This window comes from Felis catus, chromosome B2 (assembly GCF_018350175.1).
Source record: "Felis catus isolate Fca126 chromosome B2, F.catus_Fca126_mat1.0, whole genome shotgun sequence".
NCBI classification, from domain to species: domain Eukaryota; kingdom Metazoa; phylum Chordata; class Mammalia; order Carnivora; family Felidae; genus Felis; species Felis catus.
This window is the reverse complement of record NC_058372.1, coordinates 114,876,949-114,904,425: the sequence shown is the minus strand read 5'-3', so window position 1 is coordinate 114,904,425 and position 27,477 is coordinate 114,876,949. Positions and strand designations below refer to the sequence as shown.

The 27,477-nt window shown below is 36.8% G+C and overlaps 1 protein-coding gene across 2 annotated transcripts in view; it reads left to right on the top strand.

Annotated features, from left to right (window-relative positions):
* The first annotated feature begins 5,314 nt into the window (after positions 1-5,314).
* The window catches only part of THEMIS (thymocyte selection associated), a 194,248-nt gene continuing 172,085 nt past the window's right edge, over positions 5,315-27,477 (top strand). Inside the window, exons 1-2 of one of the 2 annotated variants that reach the window (XM_045058017.1) lie at positions 5,315-5,490; positions 10,200-10,453. In XM_045058017.1, coding sequence (XP_044913952.1) covers positions 10,363-10,453 — 91 coding nt within the window. In that variant the 5' untranslated portion in view covers positions 5,315-5,490; positions 10,200-10,362. Of the gene's footprint in view, positions 5,491-9,834; positions 10,454-27,477 lie in introns of those variants that run through there. The other variant, XM_006931988.4, reaches the window with a different exon arrangement.

Genomic DNA, 27,477 nt, shown 5'->3' with positions numbered 1-27,477 from the left:
TATATATATATACACACACAATGAACAATATATATGTATATATATATACATATATATATACACATATATATACATATATATACATATATATATGACTGGTTAAGCAAAAGATTTAATGCTCATGAAACTTATTTGGGTTAAAGAAATACATACCCTAAGGTAAATCTGTCAAACTAAAAAAATTACATTTAACATATATTTTAATATTTCATTTTTCTAATAGATTTTATTTTTCTAATATAATTTATATTTAATATATTTAAAAAATTTTTAAGTCTGAAAAGAAAGCCCTGATTTTTTCAAGAGGTTCAAACTTAATGTTTAATTTGTAATGAAAAATTGTTTAAAATCTTTAAAAATTTATTTTTTCTAATGCTTAGGACTCAGTTGTTTCTCAGACTCTAAAATGTTATCGCACTGATAGGTAAATGACATCCCTGATTATCTTTCAGATATAACAAATGTGTGAAAAAAAGAAAAGAACTGGTAAAGTGGGAATATCTTTTCTACAGGCATATTGCAGTTAAGTTGTTAAATAATGCCATATAAACATCAGAAGAAAATGGTAGGGTTATATCACAGGAATTTCACCATTTGGAGAGAGAACATGGAATATCTTTCACGAGGGAAGGGGTTCTATTTTCAATCAGTCACTATGGTTCAAAGAGAGGGCTTGAGTTCCACAGCAAGGGAAATGTCAACTCAGGATTCACATGATGCCAACATCCACATCTATCCTCTTTGCAACTTTCATGTTTCAACCTGTGCTCCTGCAGAATGCCATGGAAAAATATCCATCCATTTGAGTAAAGGTGAGCAGGTTAAGCTACCTAACCACCATTTACATTTAAAAATAAGCCCCAGGACACTGTTCCTAGGGAAACCCATTCTTAACTTAAGGCCTTGGGTTGAGTATCCCTCCTGTCCCATAAAGTAGCCTGCTCATTTCTATGGAGAACTTTATACATTAGATTATGATTCTTAAGCTGTGTGCATGGTCTGCTAAAATGTAACCTTATTTAAGGGCTATTTATATCCTCAGTGCCTTGTATTATGAAAGTAAGAGGCAGGTTCGATAAATGTTTACTGAAAAAAACAATTAAGAATTAGGGTAGCAAAAAAGGATACCTACAATGATAAACTTATTTGGGAAGAAATGCTAACCTTGCTCTGAGTTTCATTCAAAAGAAGAATTAGAATGCTAGGAGGCAGGTACTTTGAAAATGAGGCCCTGATAAAGGCACACACTCATAGTTTGTGAGATACTCATACAAAGAGTGACTAGAGAAGGGAGAGGGTGTGGTTTAGCAATCTTTTTAAAGATATGCCCATGTGCATTTTGACAAGATATATAGTTTTATAGCAGGCTTTAATTTTCTTTCTGGATCATTAAAATAATCCACCCTTATTATAAATTAAGAAGTTACCTAATTGTATCTACAGTTGAAGATGAAGATCAAAGTGCTGCAAAGTGATCAAAGTGCTGCAAATAGGGAGCCAGATAGCCCTGGGGACACCTACAGTATGTATACTGTGAATTTGCCCATCAAACACCAATTTCTCCTTTTGTTGGTAACAGCACACTGACTTTCCTTGGAGACTTCTCTCCCAACTCTATTTTTGTGACTTAGCTGTGACAAGAGCCTAATAAAATTCCATGAATTTGACTTGGGCAACCAGCATATTCCGTGTCCTCAGTCACAATGACTGGATGAGAGATGGACATGTGACCCAAGTTGAATCAATCAGAGCTTATCCTGGGACTTTACCTGGTATGACTAGGAGGAAAGAGTCTCTTTCCATAGCACATGGATCTATGGAGATAGAAATTTTGAGTTGCCAGGTGTCACCACGAAAGCATGATCTCCCTGAAATGCAACTCATGCATGAGAATGTTGAACCCGATGCTCTGATGTTGTATGTTTGCTCAGAATCAGTTTATCCTGTAGCTAGAATTGCTTCTTAACTCATCAATGACTTGAAACCATCAATTCCACATTTTAGTTAAGCCAATATTAGGGAGTAAGTCCTCTTTTCAAGGAAAGGCTTTTTATTATTATTATTGTTATTTTAGAAATAAGGAGGAAAAAGTTTTGGAAAATTAAGAGATTTAGATACCAGTCAAAATGATCCATCTCTAAGTTTAGTCTTCACTCAAGAAATACTCTGTCATATTCAAATATTAAAATATTGGTTTTAAATCCCTGCTTTGCAGTTTATGAGTTTTTTGTTTGTTTGTTTTTGTGTTCAGCTAGTTCTGCTCAATGTTTAGGAAAGTAGCTACTGAGAGTTTAACAGAGGAATAGACATCTTGAGCAAAGCTTGTTTTTAGCTTTTCTTTGTTTTTTGTTTTTTGTTTTTTTGTTTTTGTTTTCTAACATTACTACTCTTAGGGCAGATACGATTGGCAGTGATGGCACTGGCTAGAACTCTATTGTTTCCTTTTAGGTGGGTTAATGCACAGGGCTGTCTCTGTTCTTTGGTAAAACCATTGAGGGGCAAGCTCAGGGTTTGAACAGAGATCTTTCTCTACAAGAACTTTCCAAACACGTTTGAGTTATTGGCATAATGTGAAGTGCATCTTTCTGAGAGAGAGGCCCTCAGACACAGGTGACACTTACATGAGAACAAAAGCTTTTGGTCACAAGGATTTCTTCCTACTTTTCCTAAAAGAAAGGACCAAACGGCACGCACAGGATGTGGCCGCGAGTCGTGTGGAGCACACTACTTGAGTTGAGTTCTTGTCACTTGCAACCTATTCATTGCAACAGAGAGCCTCCAGATAATAATCACTAAAGAATAAGCTGCCAAAGTTTTGTTTTTTGAGGTATAGTTGACAAAAAAAACGTTATGCTCATTTCAGAGAAGTCTTTTAATGAAGGGAGGAATTTGGTCAGATTAATACTTTAGAAAGGTCAAGTAGATTTCACAGTGAGGGAGGAAGGAGGTTTTCAAGATTTGATAGTCTAAGAACTTTCACCCTCATGTAGGCAAGAGATGGCGGTGGCCTTCTTTATGTAGGTGCAATAGACTTGAGGAAACATAGAAGACTTGAGAAACATCCCAGCAATAGACCTGGATTTCCTCATTGACTGTGTGATAGAGGGTATGACACAGGGGAAGATGTCATTAACAACACCCAGGATTCTGGCTTAAAAATTGGATGGAAGTTATTGCTATTTCCTGGGACAGAGAATATAGCAGGAGAGGCAGACAGTGGAGTTGTTTCTTCAAGCAAAAGAAACATTCAATTTTGGGCATGTTGAATATAAGATTTGAAAAATATCCAGAAGGTTTTATATAGGTCTAGTTATGGACCAGAGACAGATTTAGAAGCTATCACTATTCTGGTCAAGGTCAGGGGTCATCATATTGGACAGCCTTTTAATTGGTTTGTTTTTGATCAGCATTTCCTTTTCTGAGAATAAGTTGAAAACTTTTAGTAAAAAGATCAGGTTATTTCACATAATATTAATTTGCCTATCACTCTTAAAAATGAGAATTAGTGGCAAACATGTAAAGTTTATTTCCCAAGAAAAATGTCATTTTTTATTTTTATTTTTTTGAAAATTTTAAAACCCAACACCATCGGGCCTGTATTTTTTCCTGACAACAATTGGCGAGTTATGCAACAGCTGCTCTCCATGGGGCCCTTTGTCCAAACCACCTTGTTTCTTAGACTTGACCTTGTGGTGCTTCTTATTACCTTCTACATTGCATTTAAGGTAGACATTACATTTGAATATCCAAAATAAATGTGAACAAGAACACAACGTTTAGAAATCAGAGAAAAAGGGGGAACCTGGGTGGCTAGTTGGTCTCACGGTGTCTGAGTGGTTTGAGGCCCACGTTGGGTTCTGTGCTGACAGAGAAGAGACTGGAGCCTGATTCAGATTCTGTCTCCCTCTCTCTGCCCTTCTCCCACTCACACTCTGTCTCTGTCTCCAAAATAAATAAACACTAAAAAAAATAAAATCTTAAAAAAGTAGACAAAAAGGAAGCTGAAAATTTGACCTAGAAGAGGTAAGTAGAAAATAGAATGAAAAGTTAAGGTAGCCAAGTAAAGAGAGTATTTGAAGGAAAAGAGTATGGCTATGAGTATAAAGTAAGATACGGAATAAAAATGTTGAGAAGATATAATACAGAGGGATACAGTAATAGGTGGCTTAGATAAAAGCAGTAAAATGAAGGTGCTAGAAATTACAGAACTAAAAAAGTGATCTTTATTCAAGAGGAAAAAAACCAGTATTTCACTGACTTTTAATTTTTGATATCGCCACTCAAGCATATTAAAAATATAAAATTTGGTACTTATTCTAGATTTTGTTGTCTATGCTGCTTCTCCTTTATTCTCAATTTTTAGCATTATATAGTTAGCATTTTTCTCATATCAACAATTTTCTTTAAAAACATGCTTTTTAGTGGCAGTGTAGTATATAATCATATGGATAACTTATGTAAATAACCTCCATTCTTTTACTTGAGGTTTTTTCCTTTTTTTTTTTTTTTTGCCATTAAAAGTAATAAAGGCTTCAATGACTGGTATAAATAGATCTTTCTGTTTATCTGATTATGTTTAAATGTAACATTTAATGTACCATTACTAGACCTCAAGATAGATCACAAGATAGATCACATAAGTTTGCAGTACATATAAGTGACTATATACTGCACCCTCAGCAATATGGGTTTTATGAATTAAATATATGGCTGTTCTCTGAGCTGTTGATTGCAGTTGACCTTTTTTTTAAGATTGTATTTTTAAGTAATCTGTATACCTAATGTGGGGCTCAAATTCAGAACCCCAAGATTAAGGGTCACATGCTCTATGAACTGAGCCAGCCAGGCACCCCAAGTGCTATTGGCCTTTGAACAACACAGATTTGAACTACACTGGTCCACTTGTAAATTTTTTTTTATTTTTTTTTTTGGTGTAAAAGCTTCATTGTTTCCACTTGGTCCCTAGCTTGGGAGAGAGCTCCAGGGTGGTTAAAAAGCTGCCCAATGGCTGCAGGGAGAGACTCAGGCAGAAGCCCTGACCTCAGGGGGATGCAAGGCTCTGGGCCCCGCAGGCTCCTAGTTGTGCTTGAGGGTGAGCTTTCGGAGAGATACTCTCCAGCCCAGCCTGCAGAGGGGAGCTGGGTGGCCGCCATCCCTGATGCTGTTCACCTCTCATCCCGGAAGTGGCTCCTCCGAAGTCCCAGAGGTGGGGTCTGCACCGGCAGATGTAAAGCGCCTGGGTCAGGTTCTTGGCCAAAGCGCCTGGGTCGGGTTCTTGTCCAGGACCGTGGCGGCTTCGGAGCGTCCTGGGTTTTACCCACTCATCTTGGGGAGGCTTCTGCACGCGCGGGAAGAGGGCGTGGCTTCCGAGCTGGGTTTTTGTCTTCAAGAGACGCTGGAAGGCCTCACGCTTCTCAGCAAACTCCCGAGGAAGTGGCCGGCGCCTTCCAGAGCCACATCACCACGTTGGAAATGGAGACCCAGAGAGAGGTAGGTGTAGGAGGCCGGCAGATGCTCGTTGGGGGCAGGGGGCCGGGGGCGAGGGGTGGGGGGCTCCACCTTGGTGGAATAATTCTGAGGAACCTGGGGCTCATGGTTGACCCGCAGTAAGGAGTTAAGTGCAAAAATCGGCCTTGGCTCGTCCTCGAGGCAGGGGATAGCTGAGAAGATGGCTCTCAAGGCTGTGACTGGGGAAAGAGATTGGAGAATGGTCTGAGGCTGGAAAAAGGGGTGTCCCCGGGTTTCTTCCCGCAACGCTGGTGAAACAAGAGACAGATCGCCGGGAGCCCGCACCGCATGGCTATGCCCTGAACAACTTTGGAGAATGTTCAGCTGTTGTCTCTTAACATGTTGCTTCTCTCTCTGTCCCCTCTCTCCTTTCATTTAGGACGCAATGTAAACAGAAGACCTTTTCGTTATGGCTAGAATGTTTCTTCTGTTCTTAATGTTGAATTCTTTTTATGTCTCTGTAAATAGAGTAATATTTTCTTCTTCCTGTTTCCAGCTAACAGCCTTCTCTTAATATATGTCCAATCTTCTGTTTTGTTTTTTAATGTTTATTTATTTTTGAGAGAAAGACAGAGTATGAGTGGGGGAGGGACAGAGAGACAGGGAGACACAGATTCCGAAGCAGGCTCCAGGCTCTGAGCTGTTAGCACAGAGCCCGACATGGGGCTCAAACTCACTGGCCGTGAGATACTGACCGCAGCCGAAGTCAGACACTCAACCGACTGAGCCACCTAGGTGCCCCTGTCCAATCTTCTGTTAAATCCAACTACTGAATTCTTAATTCAGTTATTGTTAGTTTTCAACTCTAGAATTTCATTTGATAATTTTTATAGATGGCCGTTGTCTACTGAAATTCTCCTTCTTGCTTTCTGTTTTGAACATATTAATCAAAATTATTTTATTATTTTTTTAAGTTTATTTATTTTGGAGAGAGAGAGACAGAGAGAGAGAGAGAGGGAGAGAAACAGATCGTGAGCAGGGGAGGGGCAGAGAGAGAAGGAGACACAGAATCCAAAGCGGCCTCCAGGCTCCGAGCTGTCATCACAGAGCCCAACACGGGGCTTGAACCCACAGACCCTGAGATCAGGACCTGAGTAGAAGTTGGATGCTTAACCAACTGAGCCACCCAGGTGCCCCGAATCAAAATTATTTTAAATTACATTCCTGATAACTCCATATTGGACCTTTTGAAATTATCAGACCCCAGACATTGTGTTTAAAAAATTATAGAAGTTATGGTTGCTTTCCCCAATGACAAGGTTGACTTTTGCTTTTGTTTGGCAGTTAAAATGGGGGCAGATCACCTTAATCCAATCAGGGATTGAACTAATTTTGATCTGGCCTTCAATATTGGTAAGGCCTGTCTATTTATAGCCAACCTTTCTTTTAGGGAGTAGCGTTCAGGGGCCCCAGCTGAAAACACAGGGTATTTACCGGAGCTCTTTCCCGTAAATGAAGGCCCAGTCTTCCCACCAATGAAACTGCTAAAAGTGCTGCTTGGTTTTGTCAGCTTCTAACCGATCACTTTCTAATTGGTGTCTCATACATCAACCCTGTACTATTTTTGAATGGGCAAAACCCTGAAGGGGGAAAATGGACGATTCATTTCTCTGTTTCCCTGGATGCCTTGCTAGCCCAAAATTCCAATTTTTATCTCGCTAGTTATGTGAAACTGCTAAAACTTCAACTTGGCTTCTCTCCTCCTTAACCACCACCTATGTTCCGCTTCTCAGCCTCTCTCTTTGTGCCAGTTACTAATCCACAAATGCCTCCAGGAAAAAAGAAGTGTGGAGAGTTGGGTTCCCCTCATTGTGTTTCTCTGCTTTTCTGGACTTGGCCTTTCAGGTCCCGACTGCCCTGATGGCTCTTCTGTTCCTTAAAACAGAGTTTCAAAAAACCATTCACTTTTCTAGTTGCCCTTTGTAAGAGAGTTGGCCAGATATAAGCTCATAGCCAGAAACAGAAGTCCTTGAATATTTTTATTTTACATATCAATTAATAAGTTCTCTTTATACATCTAGGACATCAGTTCTTAATTTGAGTATGTGCTTCCCCACCCCCATTTTGTTAAAGCTTCTTTTTGATTTATAGACATAATTCCTATCTCTGTTGTCAAATCTATTAATCTTTTCCTTTAAGACGTTCATTATTGCTTAGAAACAAATTCTTTCCTGGGGCGCCTGGGTGGCTCAGTCCGTTAAACCTCCCTGATACCAGCTCAGGTCATGATCTCACAGTTCGTGGGATCAAGCCCCATGTAGGTAGGGGCTCCCCCCTGTCAGCACAGAGCCTGCTTGGGATTCTCTCTCTCCCCCTCTCTCTGCCCCTCCCCCCCCATACTTTCTCTCACTTTCGAAATAAATAATAAACCTTTAAAAAAAAAAGGAAAAGGAAAAGGAAAAGAAAAAATATTTCCTTACTTTCTCCAGACATTTCTCTACTTTTCCTTTGTTTTATTTTTATTTAAATTTAATTTTTAAATTTATCTAGATTTAATTTTGTTGCATAGAATTTTAGGAAACTAACTTCTATTTCATAAATTATTTAACAACTATTTGTTGAATAAAACATTCTTCTCTCCCGCTTTGGGATTTCACCTTTTTCATGTAGTAAATTATTGCTTGTACTCTGGTTTGCTTCTGAGCCCTCATTAATCTGATTATTATTACACTTGTAATCTGCTGTTTTAGTTGCTGAACTTGAGTCATCCATTTTACTAACTGGTGATTCAAATGCCGTCTCAATGCCTTTTTTTTGTCAATTCTGTCTTGGCTGTTCATGTCAGGATTTCCTTGCCCTACAGTGTCAGAAGTGATTAGGATCTAGACTAAAGTAGTAACAGTGGGGATACAGAGCAACAACAGAAGACGTGATATTGACTATTGCCACATTTTAGAAGGCTTGAGGGATTTGGAGGCCGGAGATGGCCTTTCCCCTGATGCAGCCTTCTGATTTAGGAAACTGGGAGAATGATAGTCTCATTAACTGAGATTGGAAATGTACTGAGAATCAGATTGTGACACAAACCAAGGGTCATCTGTTCAAAGAGCAGAAGCAGGGTATTATACATAACTGTAAGATATTGGTGATGTTTCAAAAAGGCTTCATTGGCTACTAGGATAGAAAGTTGATTTGGGAAAACTGAAAAACAAAAACAAAAACAGCAAGTGAAGTCTAGCTTGGATTAGGTATGAAATGAAATTTGTTGTAGCACCAGTTCTAAAAGATGTGTGATTTTTAAGGAGCAGTCCACAGCAGCCTGTTTTATATATTCTGCCAAGTAAGATATGCTGTTAGGCTATAAACAATGTTTGCACTGGATTAAGGAGCCTAAGTTTGGGAGGAGGAGTACAGAAGCAGACTGATCAAATTTGGGAGATGTGGGGGCAAAAGAGTTGCAAGTGAGGAAGTAGAAGCTACTAGTGAAAAACTTTTAACATGACCCCATAAATTCTAGTTTTGTAAAGAAAGAAATGAAACCAGGCAGATTATTGCAAATGTCAAATATGATTCTAAGAGCTGAAAGAGTTTTGCAAGCTCTGTCTCAAACTAAGGCTATGCTTTTATTGCTTGGTTATTTATGTGAAGGATATGGTGGAGCTGGGGTGAGCCCCGACCCCCTCTGTCTGCCTATGCCGTCTGAAGCCTGAGGCCATAAGTTTCTCAACAGAGAGCCTGGAGTCCAATTTGTAAGGAGAATGTGCAGCTTCTTAGTATCTTTCACCTGTATGTATACCAACTAGTCTTCCTTTACTCATCCTTAAAGTAACTTAGAAAATATCAGCTTGAGTTGTATACACTAGGTCTGAAACACTGTTTCTGCTAAATACAAAGAATAGAGAGAGGGAGAATTTTTTAAGAGATCTGTTTCAACCAGGCTCCTCTGGCTTCCTTTGACTTCAGGCATTTTCCCCAGGTAAAGTTTGGACCACAGAATCAAAACTGCAGAATTTTAGCCTGGGAAGAAATTGTTTAATTTATTTGACTCCTTCTACTTTTTTTTTTTTTCATTTAATAATTGAACTAAATTAGGCACAGAGAAGTTAAGGCTGAAGTCACCTCTACATCAAAAGCAGAGCCAAACCCAGGAAACTGTTTCCTTGCAACAGATTTAGATACTTTCACTATACTGTGGTGATTAAAAAATTCATGTTAATTTACTGGATTAATTTACTGTTTCACTTTGCATATTGTACCCCTCCCCCACCGTCCTTTAAGATTCAGCAAAATTTTTAATGTGGAAGAATAAAAACTGGTTTCGATCCTCTCTTTTCAGAGTATCAGATTTCTCAAAAGAGCTGACACAAAGCACTTTTGTAACCAAATTTAATATGAAAGCACTGAGAGTATGCAAATAAGGCACAAAGCCAAATTTTAGACATGAACTAAAGAGATAAAGAATTAACATGGTGCCATTTTTAAGATTAGACTCTCGTCCTGTATTCCTGTTCCTTTCTGGTTTTGAAAAGCCACAAGCAACTCTCACTCCAGTCTTGCTGCTGTTGGCTGGCAACAGACAGAGCAAGCTGCTAATCAGCTCTCATTTTTTTTAGCATTGTCTGTTTAGACATGCTCACCACCCCCCCCCCCCATCCTGTTCTACTTCAGCATCAGAAGGAAATGAAGCCACAATGAGAACAAAAAGAGCTGTCACACCTTTTGTCCCCTGCCTCCTCCTTCCCTCTTCACAGTCTTACCCACATAGAGCTACTCCACCCCAGTTGGACTGTAGCGTGACATCCCTGCCTGCCTGAGGGAGGAATGAGAAGGGGAAACTACAGCTGCAGACAAGTGACACCCAGAAGCCAGGAGCTTCTGTAAGTACCAGGTCTGCACAAGACCCAAGTCAGCGCAATGGCAATGACGCTGGAGGAATTCGTTCACTCCCTTGACCTCAGGACCCTTCCCAGGGTTCTAGAAGTCCAGTCGGGCATCTATTTTGAAGGTAAGCACTCTCCTATCTCTTGGCTGGCTAGAAAGTTCTCATAAGATATGTACTCTTGGAAACCTGAGGGGGAAATTTTAATAGAAAATATGTGAGTTCCTTTGAAAGGAAGGTGATCACAAAAGAGAGAAAGTAACTGACAAAACAGTCACAATCTAAGAGTGCTAGAGAAGAGAAACTAATAGGACTCTGGGGTAGATAGGGAAAAGGAATGGAGTGAAAAGCATGAGCTTTCTGGAGGCCTTCAGATAGTCCAACATGAGTGGTAAATTATTTCTGCCTCTTTGAAATGGGTTATACTCCGAGAGTGAAGAGTCGCTATCCATGTTTATATTTCTAGGATATAAAAAAAAGTATTTTTTAAAAACAAAAACAATTATTAAAAGCACAGTGTTTAGAAAGAAAAACTAACCAAACTCTGAACCACTTTGCAATGTTGCTTATGCCAACATTTCTCTCACTTCTTCTGGAGTGGCCTAACTCCTAACTCTTTAGATAATGACATTCTTATTTGAAGGCATAGAAATTAGTATCTACTAATTGCAAGATAATTTTTAAGAATCTGTATTGAAAAATCAGGGTTTCATTAAGATTATTTAATAAGTTAGTGTGCTTCGATGTGACTTATGATGTTAGTTCAGTAGAAAAATGTTAAAGCCTATTAACAGGTACCCTAGAATCTTTAAGGAATTACTTTGAATACATGCAAGACAAAGAGTTATTTTCTAGGAAAATATATATTTTTGGTCACAAGAGTGGTAGGGTTGAGGCAGTAATAGAATTAGATCCAGACAAACTACTGGAAAATTAAGGTAAATAACTTCTGGCAGTCCAATCTTTCCCATTCAAGACAAAATAATGTGTTACATATATATTATTATATTATGCAATAAAAATTGACAAATATCAGACCTAGTTCATACACACACACACACACACACACACACACACACACACACCTCTGCTATATCAGCTTAGCACTGGATTTTGTTTAATTCATTTGTCAATTGATTATACGGAATCAGACCGTATTTTTCCATGTATACAATATTAAGAAATGTATCTTTGTTCCTACGCCAGCCCAAATCATTTTTTTTTTGGTTTCATCGTTTGTGTTTTTGAAGCTTTGCATACGAAATTACAGAGATATTTTTATTATTGTATACCAACTTTACAGTTTTATATTTCTCATTTAGTTTTTAAACCATTTGGAGGATTAGATATGGTATAGAGGGATCCAGTTTTAGATTTTTCCATATAATAAATCTGATTTCCCAGTACCATTTGAGAAGCTAGTCATCCTTTCCCAATTGATTTATGTGGCTACTTTTACATCATATTAGGTACTCACATCTGGATCAGTCTCTCTGAAATATTTCTTCTATTCCATCAGTCTGTTTTTTCTTGATTGTGCCCAAATCACCCAATGTGTGTAACAATGGTTCCAGGCTAAGTGTTAAAATATATTTCATGTATAGACCAGTCCCTTGTTTCTACTCCTTTTTTCTAAGTTGACTTAGCTGTTCATAGACCTTTTAATTATGTTTTTAGAGAAATTAGTTACTTAAGAAATCCTACTAGAATTTGCATTAGATTGTATTGAGTTTATAGATTAACTTGAGAAAAATTGACATCTTTATGTCATCTTACAAAAGAATATAGCATGTCTCTCCGTGTGTTCCGACCATCTTCATTCTTTACTACGTCACTACTATGTTACACTTCAATTAAGAGAAAAGAGTGAACAACTTGATGAATTTTCACAAGTAAACACATTTATATAACCACCACTGCAGTCAAGAAATAGAAAATTGCAAATATTCTGAAAGCTCTAGTTTGTGCCCTTTCGCAATCATTATCCACCATCTTCTCCATAGGTAACCATTATCCTGACTTTTGTCCACTTATGAACTTACACAAATGAAAAATTATAGTATGTATTCTTTCTGGTTGGCATATATGTTCAACATTATCTTTGTAAAATTAACCCATGATGTTCTATATAGTGTGTATAATAGTCTGTTGGATAAATATACCACAATTTGTTTATCCATTCTATTGCTAACGGACATTTGGATTATTTCCACTTTGGAGCTGTTACCAGTAATGTCATTAACATTCTTGTTCAAGTGTGTTCACTTGTATGTGCATTCAGTTGGGTATATGAATAAGTGGAGTTGCCATGTCATATGCTATGTATATGTTCAGCCTTGATAGATAATGAAAAACAATTTTTCCAAGTCAGTAGTTATACCAGTTTATATTCCCACCAGCAGTCTATGAAAGTCCCAATTGATCCATGTCTTTGGTAGCACTTAATGTTATCAGTCTTCGTAATTGCAGTTATTCTGTGAAGAGTATAAGGGTAGCTCATGGTTAGTTTGCATATCCCTGGTGACTAATGGCCTTTGAGAAATGCTATTTTTTTAAAGATTTTATTTTTAAGTAATTTCTAAACCTAACATGGGGCTCAAACTCACATCTCTGAGATCAAGAGTCACACGCTCCACCGACTGAGCCAGCCAGGCACCTAGGAAATTCTATTTTGTGAAAGACATTGTTCATGTCGGTGGCTCATTTCTTTATTGGAGTTTATAAATTTAAATACATACATATGTGTATATGTATGCATTTATATGTATGTGTGTGTGTGTGTGTGTGTGTGTGTGTGTGGAGAGAGAGAGAGAGAGAGAGAGAGAGAGAGAGAGAGAGAAAGAGAGGGTCCTGACCCTTTATCAGTTTTTGCCAGTTACCTGTGTTGCAAATGTCTTCTCTCAGTCCATAAATTGACATTTCATTTTCTAAATGTCACCTTTTGATGAATGGAAGTTTTTAATTTTAGTGTTAATGTAGTCAGTTTATAATTATTTTCCTTTTTGTGTGTTGTCAAAATTTTCTTTATCCTAAGTTCATGAAGACATTCTCTCAGCATCTATTCCATTTGTTTACTCCCTCCTTTAGATCTGTAGTCTACTAAAATTGATTTTTTTTTGTATATGATTTGAGGTTGAGATTAGTGTTTATTTTTTTCTTCTATGGAGCCAATTGGTGCAGTGACTTTTATTGAAAAACTGCCTTTTTCCTACTGCCTTACTGGGCTACATTAGTCATTAACAGTGTCCATACATGTGTGGGTCTCCTTCCACAGCATCTATTCTGTTCCATTCAACTAATTGCTATTCTTACATTAATTTCACCCTATCTTAGTTAAAGCAGGTTTGCAACAATACATAATTTAGGTTATGTTATGTATGATGATATGCTCTAAGACCTGTGGTTCTCAAACTTGGTTGCACATGAAATACCTGGGAAATATCGAAAATATCGATGCCTAGGTCTCTCCTCAGAAGATAAGGATTTAATTATGTGATAAGTGCAGTGTCACCATCAGGTTTTGGAAAATCTCCCTGATGATTATAACATGCAGCCAAAACTGAGAATTATAATGTAGAATAAGTTCTTCCAATTTATTATTCTCTTTCAGGTTAGGCAGTGTGAATTTTCATATATATTTCATGTACATTTAACTTACCAACTTCCACAAAAGTGTTCTTGGCATTTTGCTTAGCAATGCCTTGGTTTAGAGAGAATTGGCACCATTTAAAATTTAAAAAAAAAAAATTTTTTTTTTCAACGTTTATTTATTTTTGGGACAGAGAGAGACAGAGCATGAACGGGGAAGGGGCAGAGAGAGAGGGAGACACAGAATCGGAAACAGGCTCCAGGCTCTGAGCCACCAGCCCAGAGCCTGACGCGGGGCTCGAACTCATGGAACGCGAGATCGTGACCTGGCTGAAGTCGGACGCTTAACCGACTGGGCCACCCAGGCGCCCCTAAAATTTTTTTTTAATGTTTATTTATTTTTGACAGAGAGGGAGACAGAGCATGAAGGGGGAGGGGCAGAGAGAGAGAGGGAGACACAGAATCCAAAGCAGGCTTCAGGTTCTGAGCTGTCAGCATAGAGCCCAACGTGGGGCTCGAACTCACGGACCATGAGATCATGACCTGAGCCAAAGTGGGACACTCAACTGACTGAGCCACTCAGGTGCCCCAAATTGGCACCATTTTAAATTAAGTCTTCTGATCCATAAACCTGGTATAGCTATATAGTTATATAGATCTCTTTTCATTTTATAGCCTTTTTGTGTGTGGAGTTCTTGCACTTCCTTCTATTCTTAATTTGATTTTTTTTTCATTCCATTATAAATAGTACCTTTTGAAACTTTCATTTTCTCTTTGTTGTGTTTGTTGAATTCTAAAAGCATATCTTTAGATTATTTTGGATTTGTTATATACACAGTCATGTATTTTATGAACATTGACAGATCTCATCTTTTCTTTCCAATTTTTTTTTTCAGTTAAAGAACTGATCAGTGTTTCTAATGTAATACTAAATAGGAGTAATGATAACCCCCCATCTCTGTTTACAACCACAGAAAATTTCAATAATTCATCTTGAAGTATGTTTGTTTTAAGTTAAAGAAGTATCCAATTTTCTAATAATAATTTTTAATCATGAATGTACATTTAACTCATCACATATTCTTTCTGTGATTTTTGTGATGATTATGTTTTTTATATTGATTCATTTTTAAAATGTTAAATAAGCATTTTCCATGAGGAATAAAACCAATTTGGTCATATAACACTAAATTTGGTTCATTACTTTTTTTTTCTTTTAGGATTTTTATATCTCTTTTAGAGAATGAAATTGGCTTATAATTTTTATTTCTTATAATGTCCTAGCCATGTTTTTGTACTGAGTTATGTTGAACTTAATAGAACTTCTTTGGGTAGAGTCTTTTTCAATTCTTTTAAAGATGTGCAAATATGGTGTTACTTCTCATTTAAATATTTAGTAGTATTCTTAATGAAACCATTCTGAGCTGGAATTTCTAATATAGAGATCTTTTTAATTATGACTTCCAAGTTTTAAATAGTAAGGTCTTCCTATCTATGAGCAATGTTTCTCTCTCATTAAAACAAAAACAGAAAAGCAAAACTCATCTTCTAGATCATGTATTAGAGTTCAAGATAATGTTTCCTAGAATGCACACACTTACTTACATATGTGTATATAAATTGCTATATTGACTAATAATCATATATCTTTTGTTTTCGCATTGATTATCACCAAAAGAAATGCAAGTAAATATCAACAGTACTAATGAACACTCATTAATTCTAATAGTTTATCTTTTTTATTTCATTGGCTTTCCTAAAACCAATAGATACTGATATTATTAGAAAGTATCAAGAGTTGCATCACTTTCCTACTATATTTTACAACCTTTTATTTTTCTTACCTTCATAGTAGGCCAGGGCCTCCAGTAGTATATAAACAGTAGTGAAAATCCTTGTCTAATTCCTGATCATAAAGGAAATGCATCAAAAATTCCTTCTTTTTAAGTGTAATGTTCTAAAATTGGTATTCAACCTGGGGCGCCTGGGTGGCTCAGTTGGTTAAGCATCCAACTCTTGATTTCGGCTCAGGTCATGATCTCATGATTTGTGAGTTCGAGCCCTGCATTGGGCTCTGTGCTGACAGTATAGAGCCTGTTCGGAATTCTCTCTCTCTCTTTACCTTTTTGCCGCTCCCCTGCTTGTGCTTTATTTCTCAAAAATAAATAAGTAAACTTAAAAAATTAATAATAAAATTGGTATTTAACCTTCACTAAATTAAGGAAGTTTTCATCTATTTCCTGCTTGCTAGGTGTTTTCATAATAAATATATATTGAACCCAATGAATATTTTTCTCTTCATTGATAAGATAATAATGTACTTTGGCTTCTTTAGTCTGTTAATACACATTACCTTTAAAGATTTTTTTGAGTTGAAGAATCCTTTCATATTATATCCACATTTTCAAAATACAATGTAGAAATTTAATATTATATTTAAGATTTTTGCATTTAACCATAATTGAAATGAACTAATAAATTCATCTGTTTTAGATTCAAGATAAAACTAGCTTCCTGAAATTAACTACAGAGAATTAAGCATTTTCTGGGTAATTAAAAAAAAAAGAGAAACTTTTAATTTCTTCCCTAAAATTTGCTAGAATTCTCCTGTATGAACTACTGACCAACCACAGAATTTTTTGGAGGGGAAATCAGAATTTGGTTTCATTAATATTCTCTATTCCTTTGCTTCTTTTATTGATTTCTGACTTGATTTTCATTATTTTCTTTCATTTCTCTGTTTGTTCCCTTGCTTATTCTCTAGTTTCCTAGGTTGAATCAGTAGTCATTTTAAAAACATTTCTTGATCCTCTTGATTATAGTTTAAAACTATAATTTTTCCTCTAAGTACTTCTTTAACGACTCCTCATGAATTTTACCATGTAGTGTTTTCTCTGTTATGCACTTCAAAGGGCAGTTTGTTCCTTTTCAATCCAATGACTATTTATTTTATTTATTTACCATAATATGGGATTTCTTTTAGGATCTTTGCTTTTAATTAACAATTTTATTGTATGTTGTTAGAAAACAATAGTCTGTATTATATTTTTTCCTCAGAATTGATTGAGGCTTCTATTTCTTCATGGTATGAAATATATCCTGCTTTGGAATATTTCACATGTGCTCAAAGAAAACATATGTTTTGTTGTTTGGTATAATATCTCTCTATATATCCCAGGTAGCCTGAATTTTTAAATTGTTTCGTTCAGATTTTGCTCTCACTGCTTATTTTTCATCTACTTTTCTGAGGGGATTTTATAAAAGAAATCTTTCAGCAGTTGTTCATTTATCTAGTTCACTCCTCGTTTCTCTTTTGTTGCTTCATGTTTATGAGGTTGAGTTGCTGCCTGTGCTTATGTTAGTGAGGGTTATATCTTCTTACTCTATTTTTATCATCCTTTTTCATATATGATTTTTTTTATTAAGTTCTATTTTGTTAAATAATAATATTACTTCTCCAGTTTTCTTTTGGAATATCTTTTTTCTAAGCATCTACTTTCAATATCTTGGTGTCTCTTGTTTTTAGTGCAGGGAAACATATGCTTTATCTTTTTTTTTGCTTCTTCTAACAGCACAGAGAGTAGAACCAGGTTTTGTCCATCCTGTGGTCATGATTCCACAACAAGAGATTTTGGAGGCTTGAGGGAACTTGAGAAAGGCTGACATGAAGTTTTGTGGCACTGGATTGAATGCTACTTTAATAATATGTTGCTCAAAAACTTATTAAGTTGCCCTGTTGATATGAAGCATAAAACTGTGGGTTAAAAACCCAACTGCCTCCTGACTGTTAAAAATGATAGATAATTTCAGTCAACTTCTAACATCTGACATTTGCTTTGTCCCTCACTCACGAAAAATAGGTTTCATCATGACCCTGAAGGTTGATATGAAGATTAATTGAACTATTGTGTATGAAATATTTAGCAAAATGACTGGCTCATAGAAATCTCACAGGAAATCTTAACTATTATCATGATTACCATAATGTTGGTATATGATGAGGAAAACTGATCAACCATTCCTAAAAAGTAAAATGTAACTAATTTGAATTCCACTACTATTACATATGCCAACATAAATTAAATAAGGAGAAAAAAAACATTAAAAGTTAAAACATTAACAATAAAAATGAAGAAACCATAGAAGAATATATTAAAACTAAGTATTTAAAAGATGAATCCCAAAGCCAAGAGTACACTGTATATACCATATGTTAGCTAACTTGACAATAAATTATATATATAAAAAATAAATAACGAAAATTTGAACTTGTGAAATAGAAAACTTATTTTTTTAAAAAAAATTAAAATGTTTATTTATTTTTAAGAGAGAGAATTTATTTATATAAATGTTTATTTATTTTTAATAGATAGTGTGAGCAAGAGACTGGCAGAGAGTGGGGGAGACACAGAATCTGAAGCAAGCTCCAGGCTCTGAGCTGTCAGCACAGAGCCTAATGTGGGGCTTGAACTCACAAACCATGAGATCATGACCTGAGCTGAAGTTGGACACAACCTATGGAGCCACCCAGACACCCCTAGAAAACTTCCTTATTAAAAAATACTTAAATGTGTATAAAAATCATTAAATAACAATAAATAGAAATGAATAAAAAAAATTTAAATGGGAAAAATATGTAAAAGGCAATTCACATGCCAGAATCATATAAAAAATTTTCAAATCTATTAACCATAAAACGCAAATAAGCAATAAATCATTCTTAATCACCTCTTATATCACAGATATTAAAAAGATTCACAAAACCCAATATAGGCATGAATGCACAGAAATGAAAGGAGACATGATCAGTGGGTATGTAAACCATTACAGAATTTCTAGGAATCAACTGAGCAAAATGCATCAACATATAATGCACATAAATGTCTGACCTCTAGAAGTTAAATTAAAATGTAATTATAAAAAACAAAAATAATGATTATACTGAAATGGTCATAGCAACATGTTTTACAGAGAAACAGGTGAGTCTCAGCATTGAATAGCGTATATAAATTATAATAATATTTGATCAGAGTGACCTTACTCCAGGAACTCAACTGGCTGGACGTGAATACTTTGCCAGAGGCAAAAGGCAACCTTAGCTTGACATTAGCCCAACCTCCAAGATCCTGTAAGTCTTCTTTAATACATGAAAATCATTTTGGAAACTTCCTTTATCTCTACCCCCTCCCAAGACATGTATTAGTAGTCACCCTCAAAGAATACAGCCCACTGATATATATCTGAACGGTCTCATGACTAAGATTTTACTAGACAGCAGTAAAGGACCCCACACAGTCCTGGAAAGTTTGCTTCCAAATTCCTTAGAGACTTAGCTATCCATAACCAACTTCCCAACTTAAAAGTGTATAATCAGTCATTCCTTAGAACCCCAGTGCAACTCTTTCTGCCCACAGGTCCTGTCCCCATGTTTGAATAAAACCACATTTTTTTGCACTGAAAACGAAAACAAAAACTAGATCAGGTATTGTTCAGCAGGCTAGAATTACAGTGGCAGGGAAGGGGTGGGGGAGGATGAAATGCAAAGCTCTTATCCTACTGGAGCCTATATTCCAGTGAATGGGACAAATGACAAACAGATGATAGATTTAAAATATGTTCAAGTGCCATGAAAAACTAAGTAGATAGAGAGTAAACTGAGACAGACAGAAGGGATGATATTTTGAGAGGGTGATTAAGGCAGGTATCTCTGAACAGGTGAAATTTGAGCAGGGGCCAGAATAAACTGAGAAAGTGATCCTATACATATCTGGAAGAATACTCCTACAGAGGACAGAACAAGTGCAAGCCACATAACAGCTTGCTTCATCTAATTGATAAACACAGAGGAAGCCAGTGAGGCCGAAGCAGAGCAACTGAGGGGTATGCAGTAGAAGAGGAGGGTGAGGATGTGGGGAGACACAGTTATTGTAGACCTTCAGGGCCATCGTAATACATAATCTGGTGCACAGTAGGGAAGCAGGTGGGAGCCTGTAACAGAAGGTGATCAGGGAAGGCTGCTCTAAAGAACCAATTTAGGAGCAGAGGCCTGAATGTTGAGAAGAAATTAGCCAAGAGATGAGTGTTCCAAACAGGGTGAACAGCTAGTGCAAACATCTGGAGAGCGAAGAGAGCTTAGTGTATCTGAAGAAGAGAAAAATATTCCTATGACTTCGAACATATAGAAGAAAGCAGAAAGGAAAGTCTTAAGAGAAGATAGATGTTTGTGCATTTGACAGAGTAGTTGTGGAGACCGGGGGGAGGAAAGCTTCGATGAGAATGCAAAAGTTGTTTTGGCCATGTGAAATACAAATATATGTTATTTGTCCAAGTGGAAATTTCAGGTAGACAATTGAAAAGCCAGTTCTGGCCACAGAGTGAGCTCATGGCTGGAATGCCCCATCAGTGACCTAATTGATCAGGACTTTATTTGAATGCAAGCTTCATCAGTTAAAAAAAAATGAGCATGTTATCCTTATTGTATATATTTCTTTATTGATATTTATGGTCATTCTAAAACATACACAATAGAATTTTAAGAGGATAAAGTAAAGATAAAATTAACAGTATGCACTGTATGTAACATATACTTAGAGCAGATTTTCATTAATGTTGGTGGCTGTCAATCTATATGTGGAAGAATATTCATAAACTTGATATTGGCAGTTTCCTTAGGTAGCAGTTGTATGCAGCTGATGACAAGTTTGTACTAGGAATAGATGTGTCATGCTGTCATTTTCTTCTTGTTAGTCCCTGCAATCTTCAATTCTCAAGTGTCTTTGTGAGCATCTTGCAAAGTTATTGTCTATTTTGTGAGAGTTAGTATATTTAAAATTAGATTATAACAATTCTTAAGGCAACTTAACTTGACTCATAAAATCCATTATATGGAAGTATTGCAGGTAAATGAATGACTAGGACAATTCTTTTTTTTTTTTTAATTTTAATTCCAGTGTAGTTAACAAACAATGCTATACTAGTTTCAGGTGTACAATATAGTGATTCAACAGTTTCATATGTATTACTCAGTGCTCATCAAGATAAATGTACTCTTAGTCTCCTTCACCTGTTTCATCCATCACCCCACCTACCTCCCCTCTGGTAACCATTAGTTTGTTGTCTATAGTTAAGAGTCTGTTTTTTGGTTTCTGCCTCTTTTTTTGTCTGCTTTGTTCATTTGTTTTACTTCTTAAATTCCACATGAGTGAAATCATATGGTATTTGTCTTTCTCTGACTGATTCATTTCACTTAGCATTCTACTCTTTAGATCCATCCATGTTGCTGCAAATAGCAAGATTTTCATTCTTTTCTGTGGCTGAATAGTATTGCTGTGTGTGTGTGTGTGTGTGTGTGTGTGTGTGTGTGTGTGTGTAAGATATTCCACATCTCTTTATACATTTATCTATTATGGACACTTAGGCTGCTTCCATAATTTGGCTATTGTAAATAATCCTGCTGTAAACATAGGAGTGCATGTATCCCTTCAAATTAATGTTTTTGTATCTTTTGGGTAAATACCCAGTAGTGCAATTACTGGATCATAGGGTAGTTCTATTTTTAATTTTTTGAGGAACCTCCATACTGTTTTCCACAATGGCCACACCAGTTTGCCTTCTCACTAACAGTACACAAGGGTTCCTTTCTCTTGATTAGGACATTCTTTTAACTCTCATTTTTCGGAATGCCCAGTCTGACTCATTATATTTTGGACTATATCTGATGTAGAAATATATATCTGATGTGGAGTACCATCTGATGTAGAAATAAACTAGGATTATTAATTTAATTTTTTCGTGTTTATTTATTTTGAGAGAGAAAAAAAAAACACATGTGAGCGGGGGAAGGGCAGAGAGCAAATCCCAAGCCCTCTCCACACTTCAGTGCAAAACCCAACACAGGGCTCAATGCCACAAATCATGAGATCATGACCTGAACTGAAAGCAAGAGTTGAACCCTTAACTGACTGAGCCACAAAGGCTCCCCTAGGATTTTTTAATATTAAATATTAGCAAACTTAAAATTAAATATTACAAACATTTATATTAACTACTAGAATAACTTAATGTTCTTACTTGTTTTATGTAGAAATGAACATTAACTGAAGCTCATATTTTCTTCTCTTACCTCACATCTTGTAATACTCTATGGGATATGTGGCCTGCTTATGAGATCCATATTAGGAGATAGCATGATTGCCATCACAAATCCCGGATTATAGCACTGGGCAAGCTAGTTCATGAATAATTATAATTGTAGGTAACTTGACCTGTGTCATCATCCCATGTTCAATTCTTTGAAAGAATAGCTTATGACCAAGAAGCAAACTTAAAGAATAAAAAAAAATTAATGTTCATTTATCCCAGTTATCCCTTTTGAGTACATCATAAGGTTACAGTTCTTTTCTAGCCATAGAACTTGCATTGGCCAATGTAATGACAACAGAAGTAATGTGTATCATTTGGAGGCAGATGCTTTACAAACCAGTTCATAATTTAACGTATTTCATCCTGGTAGGCCGTGTCAAAATGGAATCTTTGACAGTTTGCGTCCCTAAATGACTACAATTATTGGATAACTTGCCCTCACCCACTTGTAGTGGACATGTAGTGGAATAAGAAATTACCTTTATGGGGTGCCTGGGTGGCTTAGTCGGTTAAGCATCCGATTTCGGCTCATGTCATGATTTCACAGTTGGTGAGTTCAAGCTGTGTCAAGCTTTGCGCTGACACCTCGGGGCCTGCTTTAGATTCTCTGTCTCTACCTCTTCCCCACTCTTGCTCTCTCTCTCTCAAAAATAAATAAATATTTTTTAAAAAGAAACATTATTGCTTAAATCTCCAAGACTTTGAGATTGTAATGTGAGCATAACTGTAACTTTCCTGATTGATCCAGGTTATATTTATCATGGCTGGAACTGTATTTATTATCAATTTCAAAAATTAGGCATCAGAAAAACACAGGAGAAAGTCCTATAATGCCAGGAAAGTTACTTGGTAATAATACTACTGCATGTCAATGGGAGCGTGAGTTCACTGCTCTGGGGTCAGGAAGCATCTGTTGCTTCTTTAACTACTCTTCATATTGCTAACATTACCATTCATCACTGTTTACTTCACATATGTAACCATTTTGACTTAAAATTTGGGAAACAAGTAAGTTTGGTTACATTATGATTGTGTTCAGTGATCCGAATATTGAAAAAATTATTTTTCTGCTTTATAGAAATAGTGTATGCACATGGCTGGCAAGTTGGAAAATGCAGAGGCACAGAATTATCAATAACTTCCTCAAATGGAAAAATACAGTTAATATTTTGGTGCATGCTCTTCTTCATAAATTATGATTTAACTTTTTAAAAAATTTTATTTTAAGTAGGTTCCACACCCAACATGGGGCTTGAACTCACCGACCCTGCGATCAAGAGTCACATGCCCCACTAACTAAGCCAGCCAGGAGCCCCTGAGTTAACTTTCAAAAAGAGAAAAATTGGGGCGCCTGGGTGGCTCAGTCAGTTCAGTGTCTCAGCTCAGGTCATGGTCTCACAGTTTGTTGATTCAAGCCCTGTGTTGGGCCCTGTGCTGACAGCTTAGAGCCTGGAACTGGCCTTCAGATTTTGTGTCTCCCTCTCTCTGCCCCTCCCTCACTCACACTCTGTCTCTCAAAAATAAATAAACACTAAATTTTTTTTTTAAAGAGAAAAACTGATGCCAAAATTCCTTTCCCCATGCTTTGTTTTTTCTTCCCCCACAAATTCCATCTACCCCTGTGGTTCAAGGCACCATAATTTATCGCCAACATTATCAAAATAGACACCTAATTGGTCTCCTTGCTTCTACTCTTTCATACCTAAAATTTATTCTCAAAAGAGCCTCCAGAGTCCAATGCTTTGAAATTGTACCTCTGATTATGCACTTCTCTATTAAAAAGCCTCCAGTAGCTTTCCATTTTTTCTTAAAATAAAAGCCTTATAATGAGTAATAAGGCCCCGTATTTTTTTCTTCTTGCTCCCATTATTTATCTGAGTTCATCATTTACCAGTCTCCTCCTTCCAGCCACAAGCCTCCTTACTCTTCCTCAAACTTGGGGATATGTTCCTGTCTTTGCTAATGCTTTTCCTTCAGGCTGGCAAGCTCTTCTACCGGACATCACCTTGGCTAACTCCTTTCTCTGTGAGGCTTACCCTGACCACCTTATTTGATACTGAAAAATTTCCATCTTCTTTCCCTATATTCCTTATCTTTATTATGTTCTTCATTTTTCTGTAGCAAAAGACCTATCTCTTTCATATGTAGTAAGTTATTTATTTGGTGTTTATTTTTCTGCCTTTAAGTACAAGATTTTTCTTACACTTTAATTGAGGTATAATTTTCTAAACCGTAAAATTCATCCATTGTAAGTGTACAATTAAATGATTTTTAGTAAATTTATGGAGTTGTGCAACCACCACCAGTTGTAGACCATTTCCATCTTCTCAAAGAAGTCCCTTGAACACTTTGCCAATAATTGTAACTTGCATTTCCAGCGCTGGGCAACCACTGATCTGCTTTGAGTATGAATTTGCCTTTCCTTGATGTTTCATATAAAATAAATCATATAATATATAGTATTTTGCATCTAGCTCTTGTTACTTAGCATGTTTTTAAGGTTCATCCATGTTGTAACATGAACAAGTATTTTGCTCCCTTTTGCTGCTAAATATATTTTATTGTATGGATATACCACCTTTGTTTATCCAACACCAGTTAAAGGACACTTGCCCTTTTGGAGATATTATGAATAATTAATCATTTTATATTTCTATTTATAATATATGAGGATTCCAGTTTCTTCAAGTTCTTTTTTTTTATATGAAATTTATTGACAAATTGGTTTCCATACAACACCCAGTGCTCATCCCAAAAGGTGCCCTCCTCAATACCCATCACCCACCCTCTCCTCCCTCCCACCCCCCATCAACCCTCAGTTCTCAGTTTTTAACAGTCTCTTATGCTTTGGCTCTCTCCCACTCTAACCTCTTTTTTTTTTTCCTTCCCCTCCCCCATGGGTTCCTGTTAAGTTTCTCAGGATCCACATAAGAGTGAAACCATATGGTATCTGTCTTTCTCTGTATGGCTTATTTCACTTAGCATCACAAACTCCAGTTCCATCCACGTTGCTACAAAAGGCCATATTTCATTTTTTCTCATTGCCACGTAGTACTCCATTGTGTATATAAACCACAATTTCTTTATCCATTCATCAGTTGATGGACATTTAGGCTCTTTCCATAATTTGGCTATTGTTGAGAGTGCTGCTATGAACATTGGGGTACAAGTGGCCCTATGCATCAGTACTCCTGTATCCCTTGGATAAATTCCTAGCAGTCCTATTGCTGGGTCATAGGGTAGGTCTATTTTTAATTTTCTGAGGAACCTCCACACTGCTTTCCAGAGCGGCTGCACCAATTTGCATTCCCACCAACAGTGCAAGAGGGTTTCCGTTTCTCCTCATCCTCTCCAGCATCTATAGTCTCCTGATTTGTTCATTTTGGCCACTCTGACTGGCATGAGGTGATACCTGAGTGTGGTTTTGCTTTGTATTTCCCTGATAAGGAGCGACGCTGAACATCTTTTCATGTGCCTGTTGGCCATCCGGATGTCTTCTTTAGAGAAGTGTCTATTCATGTTTTCTGCCCATTTCTTCACTGGGTTATTTGTTTTTCGGGTGTGGAGTTTGGTGAGCTCTATAGATGTTGGATACTAGCCCTTTGTCCGATATGTCATTTGCAAATATCTTTTCCCATTCCGTTGGTTGCCTTTTAGTTTTGTTGGTTGTTTCCTTTGCTGTGCAGAAGCTTTTTATCTTCATAAGGTCCCAGTAATTCACTTTTGCTTTTAATTCCCTTGCCTTTGGGGATGTGTCGAGTAAGAGATTGCTATGGCTGAGGTCAGAGAGTTCTTTTCCTGCTTTCTCCTCTAAGGTTTTGATGGTTTCCTGTCTCACATTTAGGTCCTTTATCCATTTTGAGTTTATTTTTGTGAATGGTGTGAGAAAGTGGTCTAGTTTCAACCTTCTGCATGTTGCTGTCCAGTTCTCCCAGCACCATTTGTTAAAGAGGCTGTCTTTTTTCCATTGGATGTTCTTTCCTGCTTTGTCAAAGATGAGTTGGCCATACGTTTGTGGGTCTAGTTCTGGGGTTTCTATTCTATTCCATTGGTCTATGTGTCTGTTTCTGTGCCAATACCATGCTGTCTTGATGATGACAGCTTTGTAGTAGAGGCTAAAGTCTGGGATTGTGATGCCTCCTGCTTTGGTCTTCTTCTTCAAAATTCCTTTGGCTATTCGGGGCCTTTTGTGGTTCCATATGAATTTTTGGATTGCTTGTTCTAGTTTCGAGAAGAATGCTGGTGCAATTTTGATTGGGATTGCATTGAATGTGTAGATAGCTTTGGGTAGTATTAACATTTTGACAATATTTATTTTTCCAATCCATGAGCAGGGAGTGTCTTCCCATTTCTTTAAATCTTCTTCAATTTCCTTCATAAGCTTTCTATAGTTTTCAGCATACAGATCCTTTACATCTTTGGTTAGATTTATTCCTAGGTATTTTATGCTTCTTGGTGCAATTGTGAATGGGATCAGTTTCTTTATTTGTCTTTCTGTTGCTTCATTGTAGTGTATAAGAATGCAACTGATTTCTGTACATTGATTTTGTATCCTGTAACTTTGCTGAATTCCTGTATCAGTTCTAGCAGACTTTTGGTGGAGTCTATCGGATTTTCCATGTATAATATGTCATCTGCAAAAAGCGAAAGCTTGACTTCATCTTTGCCAATTTTGATGCCTTTGATTTCCTTTTGTTGTCTGATTGCTGATGCTAGAACTTCCAGCACTATGTTAAACAACAGCAGTGAGAGTGGGCATCCCTGTCGTGTTCCTGATCTCAGGGGAAAAGCTCTCAGTTTTTCCCCGTTGAGTATGATGTTAGCTGTGGGCTTTTCATAAATGGCTTTTATGATCTTTAAGTATGTTCCTTCTATCCCGACTTTCTCAAGGGTTTTTATTAAGAAAGGGTGCTGGATTTTGTCAAAGGCCTTTTCTGCATCGATTGACAGGATCATATGGTTCTTCTCTTTTTTTTTTTGTTAATGTGATGTATCACATTGATTGATTTGCGAATGTTGAACCAGCCCTGCATCCCAGGAATGAATCCCACTTGACAATGGTGAATAATTCTTTTTATATGCCGTTGAATTCAATTTGCTAGTATCTTATTGAGAATTTTTGCATCCATATTCATCAGGGATATTGGCCTGTAGTTCTCTTTTTTTACTGGGTCTCTGTCTGGTTTAGGAATCAAAGTAATACTGGCTTCATAGAATGAGTCTGGAAGTTTTCCTTTCCTTTCTATTTCTTGGAATAGCTTGAGAAGGATCGGTATTATCTCTGCTTTAAACGTCTGGTAGAACTCCCCTGGGAAGCCATCTGGTCCTGGACTCTTATTTGTTGGGAGCTTTTTGATAACGGATTCAATTTCTTCGCTGGTTATGGGTCTGTTCAAGCTTTCTGTTTCCTCCTGGTTGAG